This window comes from Parasteatoda tepidariorum, chromosome X1 (assembly GCF_043381705.1).
Source record: "Parasteatoda tepidariorum isolate YZ-2023 chromosome X1, CAS_Ptep_4.0, whole genome shotgun sequence".
NCBI lineage: Eukaryota > Metazoa > Arthropoda > Arachnida > Araneae > Theridiidae > Parasteatoda > Parasteatoda tepidariorum.
The window spans coordinates 82,714,055-82,741,451 of NC_092214.1; the positions used below are offsets into that span (position 1 = coordinate 82,714,055).

The 27,397-nt window shown below is 28.5% G+C and overlaps 1 protein-coding gene across 2 annotated transcripts in view; it reads left to right on the top strand.

Annotated features, from left to right (window-relative positions):
- The first annotated feature begins 4,472 nt into the window (after positions 1-4,472).
- Positions 4,473-27,397, top strand: part of LOC107453206 (gamma-aminobutyric acid receptor subunit alpha-2-like) — a 74,547-nt gene continuing 51,622 nt past the window's right edge. The window contains exon 1 of one of the 2 annotated variants that reach the window (XM_016069933.3): positions 4,473-4,986. In XM_016069933.3, the coding sequence (XP_015925419.2) occupies positions 4,853-4,986 (134 nt within the window). In that variant the 5' untranslated portion in view covers positions 4,473-4,852. Of the gene's footprint in view, positions 4,987-21,159; positions 21,300-27,397 lie in introns of those variants that run through there. The other variant, XM_071187581.1, reaches the window with a different exon arrangement.

Below are 27,397 nucleotides of genomic sequence, written 5' to 3' on the forward strand. Positions count from 1 at the left end.
TCATTTTCCGAACATTAGACTTAGAGATCTAAACTTAGAAATTTGACTGGGCTTTGTTTGACAAGGTCGGGCATAAACATAATTTCAGTAAAAAATGCACTAGGTAAAAATGTATTTAGTAAAAAATTTATTAAGACAAAAATGTATTTTTAGTGAGTTCAAAAAGAAAATTGAAAAACATAATAACAAAATCCAACATTTTTTATTTAAAATCTATTAAATAAATGCATAAAACTCGAAAATGAATGAAAATAACTTGCTAATTAATATTTTTTATTCATTTTGCAAAATAATTGCATTTCGAAAGTGGTGTCACTGAATCTGCTGCGAGAATTTCTCAGAACGTGCTTAACCATCGCTTAACCACGCTGAATAAGCACTCCACGGGAGGTCAAGGTATTTAAACTCACGAAGTTAGCTGTGAATGCTTATATATTGCACATTAATTTTATAAATTAAAAAAACATAAGCATTTTTTTTTAAAATTAAATTTTTTTTAAATTTTTTTTTAGAAAGATTTCTGAGTTTTAGAAAAAAGTAACGATTTCATTGGACATTTCCGTTACAAATACTTGTACTTTTTCCCTAAAAAAGTAACGAAAGTACAAGTAAAAGTACTAAATTTAAAAAGTAACGAAGTACAAGTAAAAGTACGTACTTTTTACTTGTACCGGCGGTACAAGTAACGAAAGTAAAAGTACTGCCATATATGTTTACGCCGCACTGGAGCTGAACAATGGGCAAATGGCGCCGGTCCGGGCACCATCCCTGAAGATGATTCGAAGACACGCCGTCGCAATTTTGATCCTCCGCAGAGGTCATGGCACCCCTGCTTTGGAAGTCCGACGACCTGCGCACGAAGTCGAGCACTTTACGTTAGAGCAGTTTATCGAGAACCGATACCGCAACCTCGGTCCCTAAGCAGGCTGATCAAAAATGTTACCCACCCGCTTACTGACAGCAGGCAGTGATACTTGATTTCAGTGTTCTACTGGGAACTGTGTCCTTACGATCAGCCCACTGCCTGGCACTCTTAAAAAAAGCTCGAAATAATAAAGGGTTTTTCACAAATTTCGTTTTCTACTATTAAACAAGATTTTTTAACAAATGATAATACCTTCTAATAGTGGTCCGGACAGCAAAGTTTGATGATATTAGGAAATAAAACATACGAAAGAAAAAATACTTTTTTGGGGGATGATCCCCAACAATGTGAAATTTTTAATAAATCTGGTGTAATTTTCACTAGATCTAGTTTAATAGTACAAAATGAAATGTCTGGAAAACTCTCTTATCCTTTTAAGTTTTCTTTTAAAGAGTAAAAAAAAAACTACTAACAAAATTTCAATTTTCTGAAACTGTGTTAATATCGAAATATTTCCATTATTTTGTCCAACCCGGTTGGTACAAAGGTTACATCAAAAAATCATACAAGTGTACAGTGCACGAAAAATGAATAAGTAAATAAGCGGTCCTACCTAAGTAATTTCTTATCTAATGATTGGATTTTCACGTTCTATGGCACAATCTTAATGATTTAAGGGTGACCTTAAATATACTAACTAATTAGGGAAGACGAGAATTAAAGTCGAAATAATTATACGACTTTTTTAAAAAAAATTCGATTTCTCAAGACCGATTTTGCTATAATTTTGTATGTTATCATGCAAAATTACATACTTTTAAATGATTAAAAAAATTTCCTACCTTAGAAATCAACAGTTTCGACAATTATGAAATAAAATAACAAAAAATAATTAATTATTACTAAAAGTTATTCTTTTCTTGAAATTATCTTTGGACAAGCGAATTTTATAATTGTGTGTATAATTTTTTCAATTCGCTTTAGAAGTTATTCAGATATGGTGAAATGCGCAAAAAGTAAAATTAACATTAAGTGGTCAAAAGTTTATTTTGGAGATCAGAAATTCGAATCCACGAAAGAAATGTATGTTTACTCAGAGAAAGTACGTTTTGAGTTTGATTTAGTAACTAAAAATATTTTCTGCACTAATTAATCAGCCTCTTTGAGGTCACCTGCTCAAACAATTAAATCGTGAAGAACCAATCCTTAAATCAAAAGTTATTCAGGGTGCTCCAAGTTATTTTTGCCCAAGTAGTAATAGTATGCATAAAGTACATCACTGCTAATTAATGTGATACGAAAAAGTCACGTCAAAATTATATATTCATTAATTATAGTTAAACAGAAAGAAATTTAGGGTTTTTTTCTTGAATAGTTTTTTCGATTAAGTTTCTATTCAATAATTACAATATACTTTCAAACATTACATAGTTGTAAGTTTCATTAACTGTTCTTTTTTATATATATATTGTTAATGAGTTTCAATGCGCCTTAATTGCTTTTTATATATTTTTTTATTTTATTTTATTCATTTTTAATCTTTGATAATATTATTGAATTGTATTAACATTTTAGATAGTAATTGGAGGAGATTGAATAATAGTTTGAGATAAAACAAGCATAAAAAATGTAATAAAAATCTCTTAAGACGCTCTGATTTCAAATATTTAATTCGGTTAAAGAAAGAGTGCTCCGACATCAGTAAAAACTGCTACTATATCATTTTATTTACGTACCATAATGTATAAAGTTTTATTTCCGTTTCCAAGAAACTAGCACATGCCTTAAAAAAAATCTTAAAATAAAACACGTCAAATATTTTGGAGAAATTTAACTTTGTTTTATCATACTTTTTTTTGTTTCGTTAACGAAAAAATCTTTTTTCTCTTCTTCTTTTTACTTTCAACATCTTGTAAAATTATCATTGGTTCAAAACAAAATGCAACTTCGTATAGAAAAAAATAATGAAAAGAATGTCTTTATAACCTGGATTTGTATCTTTAAATGAACATTTTAATTGCCTTTTTTACGGAAATCAAATATTCAGAAGCTCCATAACTACTTTCTTTATTCTAAATTTTTTTTCACACGTGGTATCTTCTACACTGATGCAATTTTCTTTCAGGATTTATTTCCTGCTGATAAATTTTCCCAACACAAAAATTTGTCTTTTTTATTCCTTGAGCAAAAAGAGGATCCGATGCTTCTCATTCGCCTTAACCTGGAAATTTTAAGTACATGAAACGCGTTTTATTTGGATGATGTTTTTTTTTTATTATTAAAAGCATTTTTTTTAAAAGTATTTCTCGTTCAAAATACATAAAACTAAAATAGCTGCCTCAATAAAACTTGGCATAAAACAAGAATCTTATGAACTGTAAATTTTGAATGCATTTATGCAGTTTAGATTTTATAGTTAAGACTTCAAATTCATTAAAAATTTACAAAATAAGTATAATAATGTTCTCTGAAGCTTTATGTTAAAATAATGCGAATTAATTTTCAGGTTGTCTGATTCCATTTTATACAATTACGCATTAGAAAATGGAAGTAGAAGTTTTTTCATATTAGTTACGTTTCATTATATTTGCCTTATTGTTTAAGAAAACATAAATTGCGCTTAAAGTAAAAAAAAAAAAAAATTAAAAAAGGCAAAATAAAAATTAAAACTTCATCAAAACTTCATTTTAACTAATTAGTTAAAGAAGTAAATTTGCAACCAATTTGCTTAAATTATTATTTGATACAAATACATTTTTAAATGGAAATTACAGTTTTTATTCGATTTCCTAATAAGATTTGTACGAAAGAATTCTTTTTTTAGCAAATTGGACATTTTTAAGAAAATTGACTTTATATTAATTATTCAAAATATTAATTAATTTAAAAGCATGTGTATTTATATGTAGTCTACGCTGTATTTAGTCTTTTAGAAACCTTTTTTTATGTACCAATAGGATGACGAAAGGTAATTTTAATTCTTAATTTATAGGAATGATACCTGAAATGAATATTGAGCCCTTCATTGGGCAGGATTTTCCAGAGAATAGTTTTACATCATGAACTATTTATAAGTTTTGCATCGAAGAACATCTGACTTATACTCTATCAAAAAAATATATTCTATATTGGAGTGAAACATGAGTTAAATATTTGTTTTAATGCATTTTTTACTCGATAAATATTTAAAAAGCATATATTTTCTTGGAAAAAATAATAGCAATATTAGTGCTCTCATTTCAATTGTTTTATGATAAATAAAAAAATAATGTGCTAAAATTGTTTAGGTCAATTTTCATTTTCTTGAAGAATGTAGTTAAAAATACAATTTTACTAGTTAACATCTTTGTATTACGAAACATGATTTTAATTTAATCAGACAAAAAATTTCTTAAAATTTTTCTGAATATTTTTACATGTATCAAAATGTATGAATAATGTTCAACTTGTTCAAATTGGGTTATTTTTAATCATATTTGAAGACAAGCAGTTTGTAGAAATTCTGTGACATTTTATTAGAAGTTTGGGAATGAGTTGAAAAAGCGCTTTTCGACAGGTGGCGCTTTATTTGCATTCTGTAGTTCTTCTTCCAGTACTGAAAGTTCATATCGCATGTTGCAATGAATCTTGTAAGATAGATAGTAACCTGGCTTTTAAAAATTCTAATCACTGTTGCATGATCTAAATGGACATTGCTTTTTGCACTTTATTTAAGTTCAAAAATCAAAATATTATACCTCATGTGAGAATATAAATAATTTTAAAAATTATGCAATTTTTTTTAATTAATGTAACTAAAACACTTTTAATTACCTGCCATAATTTATAACAAAGCATTGTACTTAACAGATATTCATTTTTATCTAATGTTTAATTAAATATTATTTTTCAAAAAAATATTATTTTTCTTTTGCTTGTTTTTCTTTCTTACCAGGAATTAAAAATAGAATGAGCTAACTTTTACTAACTTTATCATGATAAAAAGTCATGAAGATAAGTTGTCCTTTGTTTCTATGTGTTCAGAATCTCACTATGCTCACAGAAAAAATCCAATTGATACCTGTAATATATTTACCAAATTGGATACTTATATTCTTCACATTTCTCCTTCAAATGTCTGCGTAAGTATTATTTTTTTCTAATAAATGATTTCAAAATGTAGATTTTTTTAACGTGTATATGTAATTACAGCAGTTTGATGTTTACTGCTTTATTTTTTCCATAAAAACTTTATTTTTATCAAATTATTTTAAATATTTCGTATATATATTTCATCTTTTTTTTATAAACATGTGATTTAACTCAATTCAGATTTTTATTTTTTGCAGAGCTAGATTTTTAAATCAAATTAAAAGGCGATACACTGACTAATTTTAAATTATATGTCTCAACAGCTATAGCTCATTTATCATAGCACATTTTAATTCATTTTTAACTATATATTTTAACTATATTACAAATCCCTTTCGAAAAATGCTAGAAATTTTTCGAGCTGTAACTTAACGAAGTTTGCTTGCATAAATATTTATTGGTATTTTTTAAAACAATTATGTAAATAATTAAACCAAATTATATATTTTTAACTATGCATAAACATTAAACATTAATGACAACATAAACGCTGCTATTAATAAAATATCTATTTTAATTTGAGAAATGAGCAGGCTTTGGCAAAATGCTTTTAAAGCATATTATATTCTCTGACTAAATATGCGAATAGTATATCAGTTAATAAATACAAACCAATTCATATTTGTAATATATTATTTATTTTATAAAATAGTAGCTGTATATTACATGTGTACCAGAGAAGAAAATTATATAAAGGCAGTTATACTGCTAAAATACCAAAAATATTTTTTACCGAAGATTTAAAAAAAAATTTTTTTTAAATGTTTTAGTTTTAAATATTAACTCTTTTTACAATTAAATAGCATGTGCAATTTTTATTTTCAATCAGCATATTTCAATGCTTGAAATATTTTTCTTAAGGAATAATATCAATAAATTCATTAATATAAAAAAATTCAATAATATAAATAAATTTAATAATATATCATTAGTTTCGTGAGTGATTAATTGTGAAACATTTACATTAAAACATCTGCTTAACATTGTAGCGAAAGCTTACAGTAAAACATTTATAGTAAACAAACATAACATTACAGCAACATTTTAAATTTTACTTGCATTATTAAAATATGTTCATAATATTAGCAAAAATGAAATTTGTCTAATAAAAAGATTGTTTACTAATAGAATATCTTTATTAATGGATATCTAAAAAAATGCATTAGAGAAATCTAAAATATTTAAACTAAAAAAAAAAAAAAAAAATACAANAGTAAAAAAAAAAAAAAAAAAAATGCATAGATATTTTTGAATTTTTTTATCAGACAAGTCAACCAAAAGAAAAGAGTTTAAATAATGTTATTTACCGCTAAGACATTTAAAATTAATGCAACAAGATTTAAAAATAAATTGAAAGTATTAAAATGTTTGATTTAGTAAGAACTGCTTTTATTTGCAAATAGTGTGGATGCGAGTTGGTGCACTAATGAACCAATTAATGGACAAATCATTGAGCTGGTGCATTAGAGAATCATACTTTTATCAAGCTAAAGATTCAGTATATTGGTATATAAATAAAAAATAGGTTTTTAAACCTATAATTTGAAGTGCGGTAGTCAATAGCTAGATTTTCTTTTTCTACTTGAACCGGGAGGAACACAAGTAAACTATGTGCAAAACAATTGTGTCCGCTAAGTCCATTTCTAAAATTATTATTAAAGATGTGTCCATATTTAAAACTATTATTGAAAATATGTTAAATAAAAACTTTACATGAATGGGATGTATAAGATAATTCAGTGATTTTCTTTTCCGTGTTACGCAAATGCGGCTTAGTTGCATTCAAAACGTCCATCAGGAAATCGTGATTGCCCTGTAAAAACGATTATTTCCTTGTCTTTAGATTAAAAATCATTTAACTTCTGAACTTTTGTATTCCGTGACACAAGAAAGCTCTTATTAAAACAACATTTTTTTTGACTAAATGAATAATTTCTTCTGTTAGCTACTACTTGATTTTTGAAAAGAATAAAAAATATTTGCGTCATGTGTAAACAGTCCTGCTTCAGATAAGAAGAATTCTAGCATTTCACATGACGTACACAATGTCAACATAGGTTAGTCAAGTTTACGTATGAGAAAGACATGGCCTTATCCCACCATTCAAAATATGCTATTTTTCTGCATAATGGAAAAATATTAACTCTCTTCTTACTTACGTGTAACCTTTAGTCGGCGTTTCAAATGTCGATTGGTGGGTAAATGGTAAATTTGGAGGCATTACTTCGAATCCTTCTCATACAAACAAATCTCGAAAATATGATATTAAATCATCCAGATATATTCGAAAATTGTAATTAGTTCAGATTGGGAAAATAATTATCTAGGGATACTCGAATCCTGTGTTATGATAGTAATGTCACTGTGTTGTTGCATTATGTTCTTTCGTTAATTTTAGTTTATTGAACTTGGTAAAGTGGCAATAAACTGGCTATTCACCTATCAGATTCATAATAATAGATGTTTAAATCCATATCAGTAAATCCAACTATGATGACAAGGCAATTGAAATTCTGCAGTTGAGATGCAAGCGAGGCTTAAGTTGTCGCATGTCTTATCACATGGGAAAATTAAAATTTCGTTACAAAACAAAGTATCAAAAATATCTCTCATTATTCAAGTAATTTAACAATAAAAAATATTAATAAATTTTATAGGCAGAATATTTTTCAACCAATTCTTCGTTAAAATGTATATTTATACCAACAATTGAAAATACTTTGCTTGCGGATGCTAATGCATTAATTCAAATAGTCTAAGGTACGATAACTTATTAGACCCTAGTTTTTTCGGCGTAATTATTGGTCAGTAGCAGCTTTTACATAACTTCATGTGTTTTCATGTTTATTTCTGTCCTTTCGATAACTTTATTAGAAGTTGGTTGTTACTTAGACCCAGCCAGTGTTTAACATAAATTTTCTAACCGCATGAAAATAGTTGAGTTTCCCAGATAAATTTATTCTCAATCAATTCTTAGATGAAATGTATAACTGTACCAATAACTGGAAGCATTTTACATGCTGATGTGTAAATACAAAGAGTTTAAGGTACTGAATCTCCTGTATGATTATTCGTCAATTTTTCTTTTCTTTTAAGAAGCTTAAAGCACCAAATTGCATCCTTGTTTTCATGGTATGATTTTTGGTAACTGGAATTTTTTATATCTTCAGACAATATCAATATTTCAGTCTTTTCAGTAACATTATTGGGTATTAGATGTTACTTTAATGCACTTCATTCAGTCATAATCTAGATTTCTGTCTGATAAAAGTAGTTGACCCTGATTCCGATTTAAAAGGCTCATACCGATTCTTGAGCCGCACATCAAGTACATCTAGGAAGCTCAATTTTTGTGTGTTTAGTAATTACTGTCCACAGCAAAAATGCTTTAATAAATGAAACTGTTATTGCTTCAGATTAAAAACTGAAAATTAAAAATCTTTGGCAGATAGTATTTTTCTAAGAATTTTAATTTTGTTTTAGAGTGGTTAATTTCCATTAAAAAAGTGAACTAAGAGTTTTCATTCTAAAAAGAAATTTATTTTAAATTTTTCTGATTTACATTTCTAACTCGAATTTGAGATTAATTAATTTTAAATTTAATTCAAAAAATCTTTTCTGTTTAAAATATTGCAAGATAAAAGTACATTCAAATAAAGATAAATATTTAAGAAAACAAAGTTCTTCGTTTAAAAATGTGAATAAATCTCAGCATTGCTTCTTTAAAGTAAATGAAAAATTCTCTGGGGTTGGAAACATAATTTACATAATAAAAAAAATAATTTCCTCGACTTAGTTTTCTCTTCGCGTAGTTTGTAGCGATAAATGAAAGCTAATGAGTTATTATAATGAAGAATTTTGCAGATTCTTGTTTTAAATAGATTAATTTATCTCATTTTAGAATTAAGTTTACCTGAAAACGTGAAATTATTCATGAAAAAATAAAAGAAAATAGTATGCTTAAATATTCGAAAACATATTCCAGCAGTAATAAAGCCTTTATGTAAAATTTTATGCACTTTCAAGAACAAAATACAAGGTTCAAGGCTCATAAAAGTACTTTTCTTTTTGATCCAGGCAGTGGTAAAATCTGTTTTCTTTGTTTATTTTTGAATATTAAATTGGATTTCTTAAAATTAAATCATTAAAATTTTTTAATTTACATCTTTTCCAACATAATATTTCATTAAAAAATTTAACATAATAAATTGTAACGTAATTTAATACGTACTTAATTACGTATTAAATTACGTATTAACGTAATGTAATACGTAATTTAATAAACTATTCTTTTTTTTTATTGCTGACTAATATTTTTTTCCATTGTAAGCACTAAATTAATTAAAGTGTTTTTATTCGTTCAATATCACCATTGTTGAAATTAATATAAATAAATAAATTTTTTTTCCAAATATTTTATAGAACTTACTAACTTTGACCAAAACTACTTGTTTTATTTATTTACTTACTTTTTAATGCGGCTTTGAAATAAACTGCTTTTAAATAAGATCTTTTTGACTTTCGGGATTAAGAAAAGCGTAAAGTATGTTTTAATCAAAATAAGTTTTTAATTTTGTGTAACAGAAAAAAATCATTTGCAATGGACTTTTCCTAATGTTTTTCTTGGTTTTCAATCATAGTTTCATCCTATTTGCCGCAATATGTTTTCAATTACTAAAAATGTGTTAGTTTATATGATATTAATGCTTTTTCTTGATTTCAATTTTTCTTAATGTTTTATTATTGTATTTAAAATTCACCTTTTTAAATGTCTCGTGCATACAACGGAGAAGTTTAATTGAAGTGTTTATGGCAATTTAAGAAGTCTAAAATATATTTTAAATATATAAGATAATGCTACAATATATAAAATACTGCCTAAGCAAAAAAAAATTTTGGATTGAAAACTTGTAGTATATAAAGCATATTTTAGTTATATTGAGAAAATTGCATTGCTTTGTATCACTCCAGACGTATGGAATTAAATTAAATATTACACGACTAAAAATAACTTGTAGAATTATTTGAAATATATTAATTCAAAATGTGTAAAAAAAACGAGATAATATTCTTAGTCCCATAACAAGTTGCTTGAAATTGCAATTTCCGATTTTCTCTCTGACTTACAATCATCTTTAGGTCTAATTTCAATAATTGAATCTGTGCTAACTTATTTAAAATCTATGTTTTCACCAAAAAAAGGCTTTTTAAACACCAACAGTAATTTGTAATAGCATTCACTGTTTTTTTTTTTAAAAAAGCTATTAAAAATAATTTGTTATTTTCAAATACTATCAAGTAAAAAAAATAAGTAACGAAACTTCGTACCTATAAAAAGAGTACTTTTAAAGAAAGTAGATGTTAACATCATTTTTAACTGCAATAATTAGCAATTATAATTTTATTTGTAATTTATGTTGTTCTCGTGTGCACCGAATTGATGAATTCAGAGCATTGCTATGCATAAGTTGCAAAGTTGGTCACAATTCATCTTATAAAATATATTATTCGTTCCATATTCATACTATAAAATACTATTCTAATCAAAAGGGTGATTAATGTAATTTATATCTACAATCATTAGAGCTATTAGTATCACATGTAATTATATAATTTAATTACATACACTAAACAGAAAAAAAAATCTAGTATGGTAAGGTAATGACATTTCTGATATATATGGGTGATTCTCACGAAACATGACAATTCGGACCAAAACATTTCTTCAAATTTAAAGTCTTCAAAATAATCTAAATTTTTTTGTATACTTCTTTAGTTACACTTATTAATATCTTACATAGAGCAGTGTAGTTTATTGATATTTGCTCGAGAAAAAAAATAAAATAGAAATTCACCAAATCTTGAATACCAGGAAAATGACATATTAGCTTAGAAGTTTGAAAAACAGTCATTCATAAATTGCTTAAGTTAATTCTTTCTGTTCACTGTAGAAGGAATCAAAATTTTTCTGTTGCTTATATGTACAGAATAAAATTTTTTGAAATAATCAATCATTAAATAAATAAATAACTTTGATTACATCCAAGCATATTACAATCATGCATAAACTTGGTAATAGGTTAATATTTGCTTTCCCTCCTAACAGTATTAGCAGGTTAAAAAAAATTCTGGTAACACTTCAATGTCCTGGCATTCATAAGCCAGGAAAATGACAGCCAGGATAATGACAAATTCGCCCTTTTGTAGCATATAACTTTATTTTAATATAATATTTTGGCCTAAGACGTTTATATTCTACAGAAAACAACAGGATTTCTTAAAATAACTCAGATAAATCTATGTAGTTTATGTTATTAATGATTTCAAGAAGCCAGGTAAATGACAACACAAAAACCTACTCACCTTGAAAAATTTTTTGAAATAGATTTTGACCTAGAAAAATTGGTTCTTTATTCATGCAACAAGACATGTTCATATAGGAGGGTATCTAATCAATCTATTTTCATATGATATTTATTGCTGGCTTGGTTATAAGCCACTAAGTAAAAGTAGCCAGGAAAATGACAGATTTTCTAGGGCCGAGCTGATTATTGGCAGAAAAAATTAATTTTAACGAAGTTTTTGTAAATAATACCCTCTCCGTATATTCTAGAAATGCTTACACCGGTAGAGATAAAAAAAAATTAGATATGGAAAAATTTATGGGAATTTTTGAAGCTAGTTATTATAGGAAACATTGTTTGGGACTTGCCAGGAAAATGACATTTTGATATTCAATTAAATTTTTTAACTATACAAAACGGTCAATGCTAGTGCAAAGTCATTTTAAAATGCTTACAGCAATGCTATTTATTAAGTTTTTAAAAAAAAGTTTTTTTAGTATTATAGTATTAGATCTTGGAGCAAGGGACAGTGAATTGTCATGTTTCGTGAGAATCACCCATGTATATGTGATTCTCACGAAATGCATGCCGGGCAATGTACACCGGGCAGTGGCACTTAACCTTAAAAAAACATCAGTGTAGGGTTAAAATATCGAATAAATGTAATTATATCCAGGAATAAATTCATATCAAATCGAATATATACATATGCACGGAAATACATATTATTTACTTCAGCGTAAAATATTTTAAGCAGGTATTCAAATTTCAACTACTCTTATAGGTAAAATAAAAATAATTAAATAAATAAAATCATCGTAGCATGCCCTTTATAGATAATTGCATATGTTCTTAGAAACCATTACAAATGCAAAAATAAAAAAATAATAAATAATAGGGCTGCTTACAAGCTACTAACTTAAGAGTTCTAATAGCATTCGATAAAATTCAAGCGAACCACTTAGGTTCGCTTATTGATAGTTTTGCGACACAATCTTAATGATCGTGTTTTGAACAGAGTTAAAAGTTGAGTATGTCCTCATAAGTAGGAAAAAATATGGATTTATAAATTTAATGAGATTAAAAAGCAAAAATTTACGTTTAATCGGTATAAATTCAAAACTAATTAAAAATACAAAAATATACGATTAACTTATTTATTTTTAAAAATAGATTATATATATATATNACACACACACACACACACACGTTAAAAATTTTACACACACACACACACACACACACATATATATATATATATATATATATATATAATTTGAGTATCTTGAAAATTTCAAAAGCTTCTAGTAATTTTTATAAATAGTTTTTGTACTTAGTGTTTATGAGTGTGATAAGGGGTACTGAGTGATAAGAAGTTGTCTAGAAATTCTTTGTATTATGAGACAAAATTTGATAAAAAATAATAATGCATCACAGTGATGCATGCCAAAATATGATTGTATAAGAAAAGCACACATACTTTCATGGAGATGATCTCTATAATGCTGTTATTATTTTTAATAATTCTTGTTTAATACTAAGAAATGACATTTGTGAAAAACCCTTATAATTCAGAGTGTTCTTTTAAAAAAGTACAAAAATTTCTTAAAAAATAGCTAGAAATTTTTTAAGCTATCTATGCATTGAAATCGGATTTTTTTATTCGTTACTAGATACGATTCACTACAATATTATATGAAAAAAATCTCTTAAATGTTTTCCGTACATGCGCAGCCCGAAAGAACTACTTTAAATGCCCATATCTTGCCCAACTTTTAAGATTTTTTTTTTAAAGTTTTAAAATGTTAATTTGTTATTTGTTAAAAATTTTTCAAAAAACCTTTTTTTATTTTTTTAGAATATTTTTTAAGTTTTTAAGTTTATAACAATAAAATCCATCACACACACAAAAATGCTTTTTTTTTCAATTTGTTTTTTTTAAATGTCTATACTTCGATTAATATTTAAACTAAGTTCTCGGAGTTTTAATTCATTATAAATAATAATCAAATTAAGCAATGCCAGTTGTAAGCTCATTGCCATATTTTCTAGCAAATGGTGATAAAATATATTTCTTTAGTTCCTCATTAATTGCCAATTTCTCAAACCTCTAAATGCTTCAAAATGTATAAGTATGAGAATTCTCGTAATCTGAACATCTTTAAAGTTATTAAGTATTGTTTTAGAAATTTGAAACATACCATTATATGTAAAATTAAGATAATCTAAAACTATCAGATAAAAAGCCTAATAGAGCTAGTACTAAATAAATTCCTGTTTACTTGATCTTTTTTAAATATTAAAAACAATGTTTTTGTCCATAAATATATAGAAATGTTTTAGCTATGATTATTTAAAAAAACATATGCTACTCGATAAGATAACAATAAATTCTCAATTTAATATTCAAATATTTGTTTAGCTCTAAATCTTTTATTATAACTCCTATTGAAAAAAACAACTATTCAATTCTCAGTAAAAATAATCCATTTCCTTTTTTTTAAATAAAGAATTATTTGGTAGAAAAGTTTTCTAATCATGAAGCTTGAATTGTAATACAGCTAAAAAATGAATGTTAGCTTTTTACAAACAATTAAAAATGACGAAAAACTATTAGAAATTTTCTTATCCAATTAGTTTGACTCAAATTTCATGAAAAATTACAAAACTTAACCCTACCTAACTATAACTGAGGTAATAATTGAGATTTTTTACTACTTTAGCTACAAACCGGGCATAATTTTTTTAAAACTGTCTAATTATGAAACCAAAAAAAATAATAGTTGATGAGGGATTTATTTTTTTGTTTTGTACAGTCAACCTATATAATTTTTTTTAACAATAATGAATTGATTTCCGATTCCATTCGTAATTCCTAAGATTTTTTTAATACCAAGTCATTATCGCCATTTAAAACTGGTTTTATTAATTATGAGCCTAATTATCAAAATTCACAAAACTGTTAAAACGCAAATTGGAAATGCATGGCACTATTGTTTTCTTAAAACTATAGAAAAATGCATCATAATTAAAATAAGACATACATTCGGTGTTATTGAATATCCAATGATTTTTATCTCATAAACGACATATTCATCAATGATATTTATTTAAATTAATTCATGCTCATAAAAATTCCCTATACCAATATTGAGTTCAACTTTCTCGGCTTAAGAATATTTAAATAAGAGGGAAATTATCCAATAGATTTGTAAAATTAATATTCCCTTTCGAAATCTCCAAAAACATTTATTTTATTGCTATGTTTTATCAAAGTAATAGTTTTAAAGGCATAAGTAATAATTAGTACTTATTCACAGTACATATTCATGATCTTTCTCAGCATTTAAAAAATATAACAATTTTCATTTAAATCTGGTTGATCAGTTAAGATAAACTGGATAGTTAAATTTGTTTTCATCGCATCCTCGGTCGGTGATTAAAGTTTCTGGAGAGCCAAAACGAGATATAAAATTTGAAAATACTATGGCAATATCCTTACTGTTGACCGATGAGACAGGGACAGCTTCTAGCCATTTTGTAAAGTGATCAACAATTGTGACCAAATACCTATTTCCATCTTGAGTTAAAGGGAGTGGTCCTACCACACCACATGCTATTTTCTCAAAAGGGCCATACGGAGGTGGCACTTTTTGCAAAGGGGCTAATCGCTTGGGTTGATGAGCCTTTCTTTGTAAACAGCTATTACACGACTTAATGAAGTTTACAATATGGGAAGACATTTTGGGCCAAAATAAATTTTCGTTATCTTTTTTAAAGTTCTACTAATTCCAGAAAGGCAAACCAATGGAGAATTATGATAGAAGTTTAAGATGTTTTTCACTAAATTTAGTGGAATAACTATTTTTTCACTCTCGGCAATTCGGCTTTTCTAACACCTTAATACTTTATCTTTAATAAAAACATGAAAGTTAGATGGCACTGGTTCATTTCTGCCCAAAACCTCAACAATTTCCTTACAAAAATGATCTTTCTCCTCATCTTCAATTAATTTTGGCAAAGAACAAATTGATTCATTACAATCCACTTCATTAAATAAAATTTTGTTATGCATAGTTTCTGCTTCCTTAACATTTCTACTCAGAAAGTCTGCAACACAATTAATCTTTCCCGGTATATATTTTACCTCAAACTGAAATTGTGACAAAGAAATAGACCACCGCGCAATTCTACAAAAAGATTCCTTCAATTTCAAGGTATTAGTAATTGGGGAATGATCAGTGTAAATATAAAATTTCCTTCCCAGCAAATAGTGTCTAATGTAATTAGTGAAATAAACTATTGCTAAGGTTTCACGTTCGGTTACCGAATACCTAGTCTCTGGTAATTTCAGTTTTCTGCTTCCAAAAGCTATAGGGTGAGGAAAACCCTCATCATCCAGTTGAGCTAACACTGATCCGATAGAATGATTACTGGCATCAGTATATCAGTGAAAAGATTTTGACATGTTAGGTAAAACTAAAACAGGCACAGAAATTAAGAATTCTTTTAAATTTAAAAATTCCGTTTCTGCCTGGTTGTCCCATTCAAATTTGCCATTTTTAGTTAAGGTTGTCAGCCGAATTGATTTTTGACCAATGTTAGGAATAAATTTTCTATAGTACCCGATACAGCCTAAAAATCATTGTACATCAGTTTTGTTTTTTGGGGTTTTAAAATTTTTGATAACCTCTTTATTTTTTTTGGTCTGGATAAACCTAACCATCTTCAATAATGAAACCTAAATAATTAATTCTATTAGTGAGGAATGAGCATTTACTTGGTTTCAACTTTAACTTACTTTTTAATAATCTTTCAAATACTATTTTAAGTTTCGGGAAGTAATCCTCAACACTGTTGCTGGCAATAGTGTTGAGGCATTTATATCATCAATATAAATGCCAATATTCAAAGTTTCGAGACCCGATAATACCACGTTCATTAATCTTTGGAAGGAATTGGCACTGGTTTGAAGACCAAAAGGTGTGCGGATAAATTGATACAATCCCTTATGAGTTGCAATGGCCAATTTATGTCTATCATCCGGTGAAACAATTTCTTGGAAAAAACACGAAGTCAGATCTAAAGTACTGAAAACCCTTCCTCCTGCTAAATTATCAATAGCCTCATTAATGTTGGGTATAGGGTAGGAATCCGGAACAACCTTAGCATTTAATGCTCTGAAATCTGTGACCTGTGATTAGTCTCCATTCAAATTTTAACCAACAGAATAGGGAAACCATACGCTGACACTGAGGGTTCAAGTATTCCCGCCTCCAATAGAATATTTATCTGTGAGTCCTTTCCTCACGTAAATTGTATGGTACCCTATAAGCTCTACGTTTTGCCGGCACATTATCAATTAAGGGAACCCTGTGCAGCACGGTTTCACAGCCTGGTAAATCTTTCAGAGCCTTAAATGCCAAGGTTGCTCCTGATTCCTACCCTATACCCAACATTAATGAGGCTATTGATAATTTAGCAGGAGGAAGAGTTTTCAGTACTTTAGATCTGACTTCGGGTTTTTTCCAAGAAATTGTTTCACCGGATGATAGACATAAGTTGGCTATTGCAACTCATAAGGTGTTGTATCAATTTACCCGCATACCTTTTGGCCTTCGAACCAGTGCCAATTCCTTCCAAAGATGAGCAAGGTATTATCGGGTCTCTAACCTTTGAATATTGGCATTTATATTGATGATATAAATGCCTCAACACTATTGCCAGCAACAGTGTTGAGGACCACTTCCTGAAACTTAAAATGGTATTTGAAAGATTATTAAAAAATAAGTTAAAGTTGAAACCAAGTAAATGCTCATTCCTCACTAATAGAATTAATTATTTAGGTTCTGTTATTCAAGATGGTAAGGTTTATCCAGACCGAAAAAAATATAGAGGTTATCAAAAATTTTGAAATCCCAAAAAACAAAACTGACGTTCAATCATTTTTAGGCTGTATCGGCAAATCTGTAGGCTGTATTAAAATCAATTTATCCTAACATTGGTCAGAAATCACTTCAGCTGACAGCCTTAACTAAAAATGGCAAATTTGAATGGGACAACCAGGCAGAAACGGAATTTTTAAATTTAAAAGAATTCTTTATTTCTGAACCTGTTTTAGTTCTACCTAACATGTCAAAATCTTTTCACTTATATACTGATGCCAGTAATCATTCTATCGGATCAGTGTTAGCTCAACTGGATGATGAGGGATTTCCTCACCCTATAGCTTTTGGAAGTAGAAAACTGAAATTACCAGAGACCAGGTATTCGGTAACCAAACATGAAACCTTAGCAATAGTTTATTTCACTAATTACATTAGACACTANTCATTTGTGGTCAAAAAATGGTCAAACGAATGCAGTTTGAATTTTTGAATTTCCTCATTTTCGGGGGCTATCTTCGCATAGCTCATTTTTAGGCTGTATCGGCTACTATAGAAAATCAATTTATCCTAACATTGGTCAGAAATCCCTTCAGCTGACAGCCTTAACTAAAAATGGCAAATTTGAATGGGACAACCAGGCAGAAACGGAATTTTTAAATTTAAAAGAATTCTTTATTTCTGAACCTGTTTTAGTTCTACCTAACATGTCAAAATCTTTTCACTTATATACTGATGCCAGTAATCATTCTATCGGATCAGTGTTAGCTCAACTGGATGATGAGGGATTTCCTCACCCTATAGCTTTTGGAAGTAGAAAACTGAAATTACCAGAGACTAGGTATTCGGTAACCAAACATGAAACCTTAGCAATAGTTTATTTCACTAATTACATTAGACACTATTTGCTGGGAAGGAAATTTTATATTTACACTGATCATTCCCCTATTGCTAATACCTTGAAGTTGAAGGATTCTTTTTGTAGAATTGCGCGGTGGTCTATTTTTTTGTCACAATTTCAGTTTGAGGTAAAATATATACTGGGAAAGATTAATTGTATTGCAGACTTTCTGAGTAGAAATGTTAAGGAAGCTGAAACTATGTATAACAAAATTTTATTTAATGAAGTGGATTGTAATGAATCAATTTGTTCTTTGCCAAAATTAATTGAAGATCAGGAGAAAGATCCTTTTTGCAAGGAAATTGTTGAGGTTTTGGGTAGAAATGAACCAGTGCCATCTAACTTTCATGTTTTTATTAAAGATAAAGTATTAAGGTGTAACAAAAGCCAAATTGCTGAGAGTGAAAAAATAGTTATTTCACTAAATTTAGTGAAAGACATCTTAAACTTGTATCATAATTCTCCACTGGTTTGCCATCCTGGAATTAGTAAAACTTTAAAAAAGATAAAGAAAATTTATTTTGGCCCAAAATGTCTTCCCATATTGTAAACTTCATTAAGTCGTGTAATAGCTGTTTAAAAAGAATGGCTCATCAACCCAAGCGATTAGCCCCTTTGCAAAATGTGCCACCTCCATATGGCCCTTTTGAGAAAATAGCATGTGATGTGGTAGGACCACTCCCTTTAACTCAAGATGGAAATAGGTATTTGGTCACAATTGTTGATCAATTTACAAAATGGCTAGAAGCTGTCCCTGTCTCATCGGTCAACAGTAAGGATATTGCCATAGTACATTTAAATTTCATAACTCGTTTTGGCTCTCCAAAAACTTTAATCACCGACAGAGGATCTAACATGATAAGTGAGGGTATGAAAATAATTTATAAATCTTTAGGAATAGAAAAAACTAATATTATCCCTTATCGCCCCCAAAGTAATGGTGCTATATAAATCAAGCATAAAGCAATCGCAAACTTTTTATGTCATGCAGTTAATTCTACACATGATGACTGGGATACGCAACTACCATTTGCAATACTAACATACCGAACAGCTATTCAGGAGTCAACTAACTTTACTCCGGCACTTTTAACATATGGTAGGGAATTAACTTTACTGCTGGAATTTCTTAAGAACCATAGCCCTTTCTCTTATGCAGGTGCTGAGAACTTTGCCAAAGATTTGCTAGGCAAATTGCATAGTACTTATGCATCAGCGAGGGAAAATCTAGAAAATTCTGCGGAAAATAGAAAGGCTCGTAGAGACAAAAACATCAAACAATATAATTTGCAGGCAGGTGATAGGGTATACTGGTTCAACCCTGTGTTAAAGAAAAACCAGTGCAAGAAATTTTCTAAATTTAATGAGGGTCCTTTCAGAGTGATTGAAGTCATATTCCCTGTCACTTTGAAAATTCAACATACCAGAAATATTGGCTATACTAATGTTGTTCATTTGGAGAATGCAACGAAGGCTGAACAGAGAATGGAAATGTTGCGATCCAGAGATAGTGGGTTCGGCGACCCAATCAGCAGCAGTGTAAATAAGGCAAGAATAGAGGCGCCTGCTCCAAGAAATCTTCTTTATGAGACGGGTCAATTCATACCTTCTCCTCAGCCTCGTTACAACTTGTCCGTTACAACTTGCCCGTTACAAAAGACCACGAGTAAATGGACGGGTTGTAAGAAATTAATGCTTTGTTTAGAGGGGGGTTAAACTAAATTTTTCTTGTTACAAATTATTTACGTGTTTTGGTGGAATGTCAGATGTTCTCCAAAGTGTGGAGGAGTAGTTTATACCTGAGTGTGTAAATATTTGATTACATGGGCTGGAATATAATAGGTCGGGGGAGACTGTTTTCTTTTGCAGGTGGACCACAGTCCTTTTATGTCATAAGTGTAAATTTTTAGTCTCCACTGGCAGTTATAATTGCATATGTAATCAGTCAAAACAGGGTTTGTCCCATTTTGTTTTCCTATGTTATTTTGAAATTGTAGATTATGAATGTTTTGATGTTTAAAATTTGCGGAAAGTTGAAAATTGATAACGTTGCTGTATAATCATTTCTTGACCCCCTGTGGGCCGCTTGAAAATATATTGCTAAGTGTAGAGCTGATTTGTAATGTTTTTTTAAATTAAGTGTAGTTTGAACTTCTCTGGCTCAAATTTGACTCCTCTTTTCTGTTTCCTTGCAAGGTGCACATTGTTAGGGGCAGATTTGATTTTAGTGATAAAGATCTAAAAGTAGGTTTAAAACCGCGTGGTGCTTTTAGAGATTTTGAACTTTAAGCAGGAATTTCTTTTTGAACAGCTTAAGGAAAAAGGAAAAATAAATTTCTTTTTGATACCAGTAATTTTGTTTTCTTGGTTTCTTGATAATGTTCCAGGTCATTTTAACAAATTGTGCTTTAATGTTTCCAGAAATTAAAAGTATCTCTTTAATTTTTTTTTTTTTGGTGAGGCGATGGTATTGTAATAAATAGAAATTTTTTGTAGTTTCTTTCATCAATACTTTTAAAGATGGGTTACTTTTCAATAGAGGGCACCACGATGATAAAGTTTAAATTCAATCACAATTATGATATTTTTTTGAAATTTTGAGTTATCCTTTTAAAATGGGATTTTTGGGGTGAATCATGCGTTGTTAAGTTTATTAATATTTAATGAGGATTGTATTATCACTTTTATAGTGTATTAGTGGATTTATGACTGTTTTTTCTCATGGATCTTTTTTTTTGTTCTGACGTCCACTGGATGCGAGGCGGCTAGTGAGGGAGTAAACAGGTTAATCTAGATTCTTTCGCCTTGCTGAGTGGAGGATAAAAGGGACCTGAAGAGTGACTGAAAAGGTATCACGCAGAGGACGGAGCTTGCCAGCTGGAAGGTTGGTCAGAGACAGCACCGCTGAGAGGATGGATCGTGGGCTGGAGGAAAGCTAAGCTGAAGTCTCTGAGTTGCTGATCGAGAGTGATAGACTGGAGGCCGCTATGTTCGAGACGATTTACCAAACCCGAATGTACCCATACTGAAAGTCCTGTATTCCCCTTGTGCTTGCTGCCGTACTACGAGAGAGCTTAAAGAAATTGGAATCGTTAGAGTACTAGCTATCTGAAACAAGGAGTTTGCTTTGTCACGAGTCTAGCTGCAATTCCGGTGGGCGTTCCAGGAACGTGGTCCGTAAATTCAATTTTCTATTTATAACTTTAATTTCGATTTGGATATCATTTTAGAAGAAGAATATACCCTAAATTTTAAGCTGTTTCTACTGTGTTTTTAGATACATATTTTAACGAGAGCAATTCATATTTAAGCATAATTACAGGTTATAGCTAGATCATAATCTAAGTTTTAAGTGATTTTAGTAGATTTAGAATATGAGTGCATTTTATTTCTTAATTGTCTTTTTTGATGTGAATTAATGGAATGTTATGATTTAGAATTTCAAAATTGCATTTTATTAAAAAGTTTAATCTTGTGTAGAAAAGTCTGGAATTTGAAGTAGTGTACAATTTGGAGATGTTTATGCCCATGTTATCATTCGAAAATGATTGGAGATAAGTTTTTTTGAAAATTTAGAGTTGTAATAAAATTAATTTATATTGTTAAGTGTTTCCTGTAATGCATTAGTTATTTGTCTATTGTTGAACCTGGGTAACTGTTACCAAAATTAAATTTAGCGATCACAGCCTAGCCAAAGTTTGAAGGGTAACAGTTCAACCGGGCATAATTTTTTTAAAACTGTCTAATTATGAAACTAGAAAAAATAATAGTTGATGAGGGATTTATTTTTTTGCTTTCAACCAATTTAATTTTTTTTTCACAATAATGAATTGATTTCCGACTCCATTCGTGATTCCTAAGATTTTTTTAATACCAAGTCATTATCGCCATTTAAAACTGGTTTTATTAATTATAAGCCTAATTATCAAAATGCACAAAACTGTTAAAACACAAATTGAAAATGCATGGCACTATTGTTTTTTTAAAACTGTGGAAAAATACATTATACTTAAAATAAGACATGCATTCGGTGTTATTGAATATCCAATGATTTTTATCTCATAAACGACATATTCATCAATGATATTTATCTAAATTCATACTCATTAAAATTCCCTATACCAATATTGAGTTCAACTTTCTCGGCTTAAGAGTATTTAAATAAGGGGGAAATTTTCCAACAGATTTGTAAAATTAATATTCCCTTTCGAAATATCCAAAAATATTTATTTTATTGCTATGTTTTATCAAAGTAATAGTTTTAAAAGTATAAGTAATAATTAGTACTTATTCACAGTACATATTCATGATCTTTCCCAGCATTTAAAAACATAACAATTTTCATTTAAATCTGGTTGATCAGTTACGATAAACTGGGTAATTAAATTTGTTTTCATCGCATTTTATCAAAAATTTATTCACATTTGATTAATTCATATGTTTGTTTATTTTTTCCTTTAACACACCTAAATATTTTAAAAATTATTAAAGTTTTTTTAAAATTTCCAATTTTGTGACATTTTTCCACCTAGTTGAAAATTATCCGAAGTACTGCCGTAATCTTAGTCTCTGCAAATTTTTAGGAGCCCAGGTATTGAGTCTTTGCAAAAAGTTTTTAAACATTAAAAATTTAGACCACGAGCTCTTTTCAATTTCACAAAACTGTGACTTTTCTCCATTTGACGTTTTGAGTAATTTTAAAAAACGCTAAGACAGAGTAATAGTTGCTCACTCACACCAGTTATAAAAATTGCAAATCATTCACAAAAAAGCATAATTTCATATTATGACGGAGTCTTCGAAAAACAGACTTAACCATATTTTATACTATTCCTTCGATTATTCACACAACATTAAAATCTTATCACGTGCGCAAAAAATCTGACCATTCATTAAACTGGTCAGCACGAACCAATATTTCGATGAATAAAATTTCAACAGTTATTAATTACTATTCGTTTCATTGGAACTGGTTATCATCAGCAAGTTTCAATTTCCTAGTTTGCCGCCTTGTCATTCGTATCATTATTTCGAAAAGCAAGGTTTATTCGTTATTTTCTATATTTTATTTTATAATTAATTTTAATTATTTTATAGTTTATATAACTTTTGATGATCATGCATTTCTGCAGATTTTCTTTCTGCACAGCACGAATATATTCAGGAAGTGCTAACCAAAACCATGATGAAATGATTTTCGGTAAATTTGGTAATGATATTAGATAAACTAAGAATAAAATATGGTTTTATAATTTGTAATCAAATTTATAAAGTGCGGTGAAATTCGGTAATTTTATCAGGATACTTCAGAGAATGGTATAAACATAATATAATAGGGTAAAATTATTTTTTAATTTCACATTTAATGCTAAATGTGTGGTAAAAAGAACTATAATTTTGAAAGCAAGAATTCCGGTGAATTATTAACATAAGAACGTACTACCAAATAAATGGTTTAAATACTGTATATTGTGGTTTTATTAATAATTTATTTTTCTCTTACCAGACATCAGAAATGTAATTACCGTATAGAACTTTGCAAGAATTTCATCTCTATGTGCGATTTCTCATATGATTATTCAACGGTATACTTTACTTTATTTAGTCTTATTTTTTATTTCCTTATTACCTTATTCAACAATCAACCGAATCGATTGCTAAATATCTGAATAATTGCTACGTTAATTACAAATTTCCACAATATTTAAAAAGTATATAATATATATATATATATATAAGAATAATTACTTTTTTGCTGCGTGTTATTTTACCATGATCATCACAGGTCACGATAGTTTGTTATAAGCAAACGAATTTTTGTTTTCTTAATTAGACCTTTCTTAAAAATAAACATTTTGATAAAGAGATTCATTGGGCTTGTCATACTTTTTTTTTCTTTTCCTTTTTGTTGCATTTATTGAAACTCCTTTCAAGTAATTACCATTTCTACTAAACCTGACTAACGGAACATACCAAACATGTGTAACGAAAACTAAAAAACTCACACATTTGAGTTTTAAATTTTATTGTATACTTGACATTCGAACTTTTCAAAACAACATATAATTCCTCATTTTCAAAACAGTGTAATATTCTACACAATAGAATAGTTGCGTAATTAATAATATTAATATTACTAGTTGATGTTTTTGAAAAAATAAGTAGCAAAAGTATTCCTTCAGGAAAGATAGATGGAATAGCAATGCTCTAATGCATTGTTTCAATCCTAAGAACCTTGCTGTTATTTCTAATGCCACTTGCCAATACCAGCAAGCCTTCATGTTCTTTTTTTGTTTTCCAGTAGCGTTATTTACGGCCAAGAACTTCAACTACACACACATCACAACCAGTTTATATATTGGACCCATTCATACATCCATTCATTTATTCACAGATCGTAATTTTGACCTTAACCAGAGAACGACCGATCTCCCATTCAGCACTTCCAGAGGGATGATTTGCTATGGGAACATGAAGGATTTTGTGACTGAACAAATTTAACATGCGCCAGTCACGCTTTACTACACGGGGCGTCCTCAACCGACCTGTATTGAACTCACGACCTCTTGGATATGTGCCCAACACCCTGCCAAACAGGCATCCAAGCCGCAAAGAACCTTGTTAACATTTATTACAGCTAAATACACTGTTTGTTATTATATTTCTTTTCAAAATCAAGCAGGAGACGATAGTGACTGCAACATAAAACTGTAGTCTTTCTCAAAAAAAAGCAAAAGTAGTAATTTCCTTTTAACATGAATAATCATTTCCTTACATACATTTAGCGTACTCGATCATAGTATAATTGTCTTTTACTATCATCTAATAATAACAACCGTTGAAAGACGGTAGCTACAAAGAGAAAGTGTTTCAGATGATATGACTCCAAACATGAGAAACGTGAGAAGCATAATACATTAAATGAAAAGATTCATCTATTTGGCAGAGCGCTTTTGTGCATTGAAAATGAATATTTATGTTCCGCTGTAGTTTTAGAGAGTTATTAAACTAATGAGAAAATCTATTCAATCACTTGATGCTATATTTACAGAGAAACATGCTTTTCATTGTTTTTCATTTCATCGCATCTTCAATATGTTGTTGCAGAATTTTGTGAAGTATGTATATCATTTAGACAAATATTAAAACTCTACTGAAGAACATTCGATAATTTGAACTAAATTATTATAATGTTTTATTTTTGGCAGCTGAAATATTAAATGAGCATATTTTTTGTAGTTTCGTTTGTCTTAAAAAATAAGCTAATCGCGAACTACACATGTGCTTGTATGATACTTTCCTCTTGTTTGATATGTTTTTTTTTTCAACGAAAAGAAGAAGGAAGGAAAAAAAAAAGAAGAAAGAAAAGAGGGAAAAAAACTGAAAAGAAAGAAGGATGAATTAAGAAAGTTAAGAAAAACAATATTAAGTTTTGATTTATGTGCACAAGTTGCAAGTACATAGAAATAAATTAAGAATAAACAGAAGGCACGGAAAAAAAGTATTGGAATGCAAGAAAAAGACATAGAAGATATGCAAAAAGAGGAAGAAAAACTATAAAAAAATAAAATATTGAAAAATAATAATTACATATTTTAGAAGTTTAAAAAAAATAATTAAATTATAACGCCCGAAAATTAAATAAGGAAAAGATGTAATCTCGCCATGAGCTCACACGCTTAGATCCGCAAAAAGGATTGCTTTCTAATATTGCAATAATATATTCAAAGCAAATTGTATCAATAAAATACCGTGAGAAGGGCAAAAAAAATTTAATGAAAATGGAACATATTAAGCAAGATATGCAAAATAAAAACATATTAAGAAAATAGAAAATAAAAACTCAACAAAAAACATGATAAAATTTAAAATGTAATGTATAAAGCTAGTAGCAAATTCAAATGCACTTACACATACCGGAATCTTTCAAAAATATTTTAAAATGTTTCCGTAACAAGTTTGCCAGATTACAAAAGATGAAAATATAATCGTAAACAGCGGATAGTGGGATTATTTTATGGCGCTTTCTTACTGAAGTACAGATACGCGTGTGTCTTTTTAGTTACCTTGGATTTGCGTAAAACTGGATGTGCATAAGGTAATACTATTATATTGGATAATTAAATGTTTATAAACAATAAATTTGGATTTTAATATTGTTGATTTTAGATAAATTATTAACCATTATTGAAATTTTTTTTAAAAAAACTCCTTTCTTCATATTAAAATAGTTTTTGCCACGGGTTTACCCGAATTGAATTTGCACATGGTAAAAATATAAATTTAGTTAACAAAGAAATTTTTTAATAAATTTATTTATAACTATGACATGCAATTAACTTATTGATTTTATGTTTAATTTAATTGCATTAGCTGGATATCTATTTTTTTTCCAAATTTTGGAAGAGTTCTTCTATTAGTCTTTTGGATAAACGAACATTACTACCAATTCGTTTAATTTTATTCATTTGTTAAAAATGGTAGTTAAACAACTTTTCTTAAAAACATTACAATTCAGTGTAACTAGTTTACTTATATTAAATTTAAAATCATTTCTTTTAAATCATTCTAGATATTTTCTTCGCGTAAATACAAAAAATTAAAAATAATACTATCGTCATATTTATGAAGTAAGATTAATTCCTTTGGGTAAGTATTATATAACAAAATTTTATAATATTGAAAATTGTAGAATTAAATCTGAAAACAAATTTAGTGTTAAAAGAATAATTTTTCATAACAGTGTTAAAAAAAGTTAGCTAAGAGTGATGAAAAATAAGACTCTAAATTTACGCCTCTATTTTCATGAATCCATTTTTGAAAGATGCGGGAAAGTGCAAATACATTTGAATTCGATACTCGCTTTATATATTACATTTTGTGTTTTTTTTCGTTTTATTCTTAATTTTTTTTCTATATTTTGCTTCATATGCTTTTATTTTGCATTTGTTCCTTAGTATGCTCTAGTTGATTTCAATTTTTTTGCACTTCTTACACTGTTGCATTGATATGTTCTGCTTTGGCTGTAATAATAAAATATTAGAAAGCACTATTTTTTGCGGATAAAATCGTATGAGCTGTTGTTGAGATTAAATCTTTCCTTATTTTTCTTTCCAGCATTTTAGTTTTTAATTACTTTTTTTAAACTTTTTTATTTTTTTTAATTTTTAAACATTTTTAAAAATATTTTATTTATCAATACATTTTCTTCTTCTTTTTAAAAAACTAATATAATATTTTCGTATTTTTAACTTTTACATATATATATATA